Source organism: Phyllobates terribilis, unplaced genomic scaffold (assembly GCF_046119375.1).
Source record: "Phyllobates terribilis strain yellow unplaced genomic scaffold, ASM4611937v1 Scaffold_3__8_contigs__length_932513732, whole genome shotgun sequence".
In the NCBI taxonomy this organism is placed as follows: domain Eukaryota; kingdom Metazoa; phylum Chordata; class Amphibia; order Anura; family Dendrobatidae; genus Phyllobates; species Phyllobates terribilis.
The window spans coordinates 481,260,235-481,267,107 of record NW_027362763.1 but is presented as its reverse complement, the minus strand read 5'-3'; the positions used below and the strand labels follow the sequence as shown (position 1 = coordinate 481,267,107).

The 6,873-nt window shown below is 43.7% G+C and overlaps 1 protein-coding gene across 1 annotated transcript in view; it reads right to left on the bottom strand.

The window, feature by feature from the left end:
• Positions 1-515: 515 nt before the first annotated feature.
• Positions 516-6,873, bottom strand: part of LOC141258187 (calcium homeostasis modulator protein 6-like) — a 43,384-nt gene continuing 37,026 nt past the window's right edge. The window contains exon 2 of the mRNA XM_073673185.1: positions 516-1,668. Within this exon, the coding sequence (XP_073529286.1) occupies positions 1,270-1,668 (399 nt within the window). The 3' untranslated portion in view covers positions 516-1,269. The remainder of the gene's footprint in view (positions 1,669-6,873) is intronic.

The following is a 6,873-nucleotide window of genomic DNA, read 5'->3' as shown; positions in this document are numbered from 1 at the left end:
ATTGTCTGTGATAGGAGCATCTGTACTCCCCCTGTGCAGAACTTTAGTTGGTATATATTGGTATTATCCATTTTATTTCATCATACAAGAACTTCTCTTGACTTAGATGGTGACTCCCCTTCAGAGAACATAAAACCATATAATTCCCATGGGGTCTCCATGAGATCACATAACTGAGGAGAAGAATATCATGCATTTTTAGATTGAAAGCAACAACTAAGTTAACACTAGCAAAGTCATAATGTATATAGTGGGAGACATGATGAATAAAGAAAAACTGGAGTGAGTGCTACGTTAACCCCTCAAAACACCATGGTGTACATGCAGATAGTGTCCAAAGAAGGAGGCTTCCATCAAAACTTAAAAACTACCACTGGCATGTTAATTGAAAAGCCTGACATTTTTTACATACAGACCAAAGTATGACAAATATTCATAGGACTGTCCTGTAATATATACAAGGGCATTTTATCACAGTAACAAGCTGCATAATAAAGTCATTTAAGAACAAGGTGTTACAAAAAACTTTCAAAAAATTGTATTTAAATAAAATTCAGCAACAGCGCATGTATACCTCAATATTGTGCCTAAAATTCTTCAACTCATTTCATTGTAAAAAAAACTCTTAAGTAGACATAAAAATTAAACTTTATGGCTTATGGAGTGTAGGGAGGTGAATGAATATAAGTAATTTTCCAGTCTTTAAAGAGGACCTCTCACTGTATTTTTTTTATTAAACTTAGTACCTCCTCCAATAATTGGTGCTGCTTCGCTAATTGTGGAATAGTTTTTATTTTCTTCGACAGTATGTTCTAAAAGTATGCCCTCCAAAAATAAAGATGCAAACTTTTATTCCTGTTACAAAATGGAGCGGCAGATCGGACCATGTCCGCCACTCCATTGATTCCTTATGGGCTGCCGGAAAAAGCTAAGAGCAGCGCTCAGCAGCCTGATAGGGAATGAATGGAGCAGTAGTTGAGCAAGCATGCTTCCACTCCATTCTAACAGGGATAAAATTTCCACATTCTGCAGATCAGTGCAGGTCCCAGCAGTTGGACCCTCACCAATAGACATGTTATTACCTATCCTTAGGATAGGTGTTAAGTTGTTTTCACCAGACAACACCTTTGAAGTTCGATATGCAGAATGTGCCAACATGTTTTGCACACCCCTGAGGCTTTTCCTGTTTCAGAGTATATTATGGTTATATGATAAATGCAAAAGTGAAGCTAGTGAGATAAGCATTTCAATGGCAGAAAGCTGTTCATATTAAAAAGCTGAGGTTGTAAAATTGACTTCAGCTGGAGGGAGAACACTTCTGGTGGACGCTGTCTTGTAATCACTTGTTCTCTCAATAAATTTATGCAAAGGTGTATAATATGTTTTTTTCTTGTCCCATGTGTTTGCTGTAGAGATGCTGCTCCAATCTTTATTTTCAGGAGTTGAAAATATTTCCTGTGTTTCCTGGTCGAAGAAACTTTTCACATTCCTTTCAGCGAGTTTTGCAGCATGCTGTTTGGAATCTTTATCGAAAAACTTCTGTTCATTTTCTATATAAGTTTTCCAAAATATCAGTTGAAGATGACCGACTGGTGACTGACATCTGCTGATGCAAGTGACGAATACTGCAATAAGCAAAACAGTGGCTATAATGCACCAGCCAAGAACCTGCGTAATCAGAACAGAAATATGTTCAAATACAATCATTAAACCACTAGAAATTGATATAACACAAATCTAAAATTTACGCAAAATCTAAAATCTACACAACTCATGCAGTTTGTCTATTTCTAAAATGGAACAAACGGAATTTCCAAACGCAGATGTGAACCCAGCCTAAAACATCTTTAAGCAATAGTTCTCCAAATAAGAATTGCAGTATACAACATGACCATAAGTAACTAGATGTGTTTTCATATTGTAAAACTAAAATAAAGAATTTGTAACAATACCAAAACGCCTGTCTTGCTTAGATATTGTTTTTGTTTTAGACAAACATGTATAACAAAACAGATGTATTAAAAACTTAGCACTAGCCTTTTAGCTACTATTCTATAGTGACCCTAAGTCCACGTTCACACTATCAGTATTTGGTGAGTTTTTTACCTCAGTACTTGTAAACCAAAACCAGGAGTGGATGAAAAATGCAGAAGTGATGACGTGTTTCTATTATACTTTTCCTATGATTCTTCCACTCCTGGTTTTGGTTTACAAATACTGAACATGTGAACGTGACCTTAAACTCAGAAACTGAGCCTGTGCCATCTGCAGCAGTAGCTTCCACTTTAACCCATTCAATATTATTATTATTATTTATTATTATAGCGCCATTTATTCCATGGCGCTTTAATATCACTGCGAAAACTGACATTAGTGATGAGCAAGCACTAAAATGCTCGGGTACTCGTTGTTCGAGTCGAGCAAATAGGAAGGCTCGAGTGCTCGGTCCGAGTAATGAGCCCATGTAAGTCTATGAGAAACTCGAGCATTTTTCCTGAGGCTCCCCACCGGCGGTCTACAGAGGGCCTAAAAATTGGCCAAATCGATGGAAACAGTGCTCAAATGACGTGGGAACAGCATGGGGAAGACCCCTGGAAGCATTTCTGACTCCCAGGTCACTGCTGTCAACAATGTTGTCAGAGGTATTACGTCACTTTTACGGACTCACAATAAAACATGAAAAAACTAAACCAAAATGGATTTTCCTGAGAAATATGTTAAGGAACATCCTTTCCAGGATAATGACTTATATATAAGGCAAAATAAATTACCAAAAACAAAAATGCTCCTCCACACCTTGGGCTATGTTAACGTAGCATTTTTTATGCGTTTTTGCACTTTTGCCTTGCTTTCAACCAAGACAAATACATTCACTGGGAGATGTCATTTTAACATTTTACAACCTTTTCTGGCCATGTGGTGTGTGACATATCATCAGACACATCCTGTTTCATTTATGATGAAGGGACTCTGAAAGTCACAAAGCCTATTTTTATAGGGCCATCAGGCGGCCCCTACTATTCTTGAAGGGCCAGCAGTTTCCCTCGCTATTGTTAGAGAGCCATCAGCCGGCTATGCTTTGTTGTTCCCATTATTAATGAGTGGGTCTCCTATACTGTTATTGCATATGCAGTGACTGCAAGGACTGCCAAGAATTTGGATGCAACCCAATACCCATTTGAAGAGACATAGAGGAGGACCTCAGTAAAAAAAAGTTCTCATTATAAAGGAGCGGGTATCCTATAGTGGTAATGTCCATTCTCTGACTGCAAGGACTGCCAAAATTTGGGAAAAACCCCACTAACAATTTAAAGACACATACAGCTGGGCCACAGTAATGACATGTTTCCATTAGGAAGGGGAGGGTCTGCTATACAGTTATAGGGTATGCAGTGAGTCCAATGGCTGCCAAAATTTAGGAAAAACCCTACTAACAATTTAAAGACACATAGAGCTAGGCCACAGTAATGACATGTTTCCATTAGAAAGGAGCAGGTCTGCTATACAGTTATAAGGTATGGAGTGAGTCCAATGGCTGCCAAAATTTAGGAAAAACCCCACTAACAATTTAAAGACACATAGAGTTGGGCCACAGTAACGACATGTATCCGTTAGAAAGGAGGGGGACTGCTATACAGTTATAGAGTATGCAGTGAGTGCAACAGCTGTCAAAATTTAGGAAAAACCCTACTAACAAGAGAGAGAAAATTCTCCTTGTAGCGTGGGTCTAGAAATGTCACCAACCAATAATGACTGTCACCCAAAATTTGGACAACGCGAGGGTCACGGGAAAGGCAGTGTAACATAAACTCAGCCATGTGTGCCAGACTGCAAAGAGGCAAGACTTCCTTATCCTCACCAAGAGGATGACTGACCATTCTCTCCTCCTCATGCTCCTCCTCCCTGTCCTCAGGACATCCACGCTAAGCAGATGGTATGACAGTTGTGCAGGTAGTACCGTCTATAGCGCAGGAAACTAGCTCCTGTTCTTCCTCCTTCTCTTCCTCATTGTCACCTAATCCACGTTGGGATGAGATGAGGCTGGGCTTTCTGGAATCACCCTGTATGGTTCCTTGCTCCATCTCATCGTGCTCTGCCTGCAATGCATCCTCTTTAATTGTGAGCAGAGAGAGTTTCAGAAGACAGAGAAGCGGGATGGTGACACTAATTATGGCGTCATTGCCGCTCACCATCTTGGTGGAATCCTCAAAGTTTTGGAGGATGGTAGATATGCCTGACATCCATGTCCACTCCTGAGGTCTTATGTGTGGAGTCAGAACTGAATACCGACGGCCTTGTTGATGCTGGTAATCAACAACTGCCCTCTTCTGCTCACAAATCCTTCCCAACATCTGCAATGTAGAGTTCCAACGTGTGGGGACATCACAGATCAGTCAGTGAGCTGGAAGCTGCAAATGCTGTTGAAGCACGGCAAGGACGGCGGAAGCTGTAGCTGACTTTATAAAATGGGTGCACAGGCGGCATACTTTGACAAGCAGATCTGGAAGATCCGGGTAGGTTTTGAGAAACCGTTGAACCACGAGGTTAAGCACATGGGCCAGGCATGGTACGTGTGTGAGCTCGCCTCAGAGCTAACACCAGGTTCCGACCATTGTCACACACGACCATGCTTGGCTGTAGGGTCAGCGGTGTCAGCCACAGATCTGCCTGCTCTTTCAGAGCTGTCCACAACTCTTCAGCGTTGTGTGGTTTGTCACCTAAGCATATCAGCTTCAGCACAGCCTGTTGCTGCTTGGCTGAGGCAGTGCTGCAGAGCTTCCAGCTTCTGACTGATATGGTCATTTCAGAGAGGGAGGCTGAAGAGGAGGAGAAGGTGCAGAAGCTGTAGAATGTGGGGGCAACCCTGATTGACCCAGGGCCCACAATCCTCGGCGTCGGGAGGATGTGTTCCGTCCCAAGGTCCGACTGGGTCCCAGCTTCCACAATATTAACCCAGTGTTCAGGCAGCGAGATGTACCGTCCCTGCCCACAAGCACTTGTCCACGTGTCCGTGGTCAGGTGGACTTTCCCAGTAACTGCATTGTTGAGGGCACGTCTAATGTTGTGGGACACATTCTCGTGTCATGCGGGGACGGCACACCGGGAGAAATAGTGGCGGCTGGGGACCGAGTACCGAGGGATGGCCGCCGCCATCAGGTTGCGGAAATCTTCCGTCTCCACGATCCTAAAAGGCAACATTTCGAGTGCAAGCATTCGCTTAATGTGTTAATTTAGTAGTGTGGCCTGTCGGGCGTTGACTGCGTATTTGCGCTTGCGTTCCAAGGACTGGGGTAGGGACAACTGAACGCTGCGCTGGGACAAGGACATTGAAATGCTTGCTGATGCTGCTAGTTGAGAGTATGCAGCTACAGGTGCAGGGCGGGAGGCATCTTGGCATGCGCCATGGACAGGGGATTGGCGTGCATGCACAACAGAGGAAGAAGTAGTGGTGTCACCCGCAGACACTGTTGCTGGACCCTGGGGTTCGGCCCAGTTAGTCGGGTGCTTTGCTGCCATGTGCCTGATCATGCTGGTGGTGGTCAGGCTGCTAGTTTTGCTACGCCTGCTGATGCTGGCCTTTTTGATGTTATTAACAGAGTCTTTAAAAAATAACCAGACTCGGAAAGCCCTATAGTTGTACTGGCAACTTCCGTCATGTTGGTGTTACGAGGAACGCTTTCTCGCCTTGTGTCGGCGGCCACCACACTGCTTCTTCCTGCCTGTTGTGGTGCTATGCCTCCCTCCCCCTATGTGCTGCTGTCCTCACTCTGTATATCTCGCTGCCAGGTTGGGTCAGTTACTATATCATCCACCACCTCGTCTTCAACTTTCACACCCTGGTCCTCCTTCTGACTTTCTGGCAATTGTGTCTCATTGTCATCATCATCCAACTCTTGCGTCAGTAATAGCACTTTCCCACCGTAGCCTTCGTGTGACCGTGGCTGCTCCAATATTTGGGCATCGTTACATTCAATCTCTTCTTGACTCGCTTGAACCTGGCCGGGCGAGAGGCCCGAATCTACAAATGGAAAAGTGAACAGCTCTTCTGAGTGTCCAAGTGTGGGATCAGTTGTCTCTGGGCACTTGGCATGGTGGGAAGAAGGAGGATCAGGGTGAGGAATATGCGGTCCAGACTCATGGCTACTGAGACTTGACCGTGTGGAAGACAGGGTGATGGTGGCAAAGTGACTGGAAGCATTATCTGCTATCCAACCAACAACCTTTTGACACTGCTCTGGGTTCAATAGTGGAGTACTGCGGTGCCCTAATATTTGGGACAGGAAGGTCGAGCGACAAGATGTGGGTGTTTGTTGTGGCACAATTTCAGCTTGCCCACAGCCACGTCCTCAGCCTCTGCATGCACCATCGCCATCACGTCCACTTTCCCGTCCCTTGCCACGCACCTTGCCCATTTTAAATAGAGGACAATATTTTCCATATTCATGAGAAATGGCTGATTTTGGAACGCAGTTATATGTGATATGTCTGACAGAGAACCACGGTTTTAAATAGTAGCCCTGTAATTTACTAATACTATTCTTCACAGACACCTAGTGTGAATAGCTTGACCGACACACTGCAACAGAATGGAAATGGAAGAAATGGCTGATTTTGGGACAGTCTTATAGGTGATATGTCTGACAGAGAACCACGGTTTTAAATAGCAGGCCTGTAATTTACTAATATTATTCTTCACAGACACGTAGTGTGAATAGCTTGACCGACACACTGCAACAGAATGGAAAAGGAGGCCAATATTTTCCACGTTCAGTTCAAATTTCTGGATTTTTATCGCTGAAATATGGAACAGATCTGGCTTTATTCTGCAGTGAGAACAAGCAAATGGAGCAGAAAAATGGTGTACTCTGGATT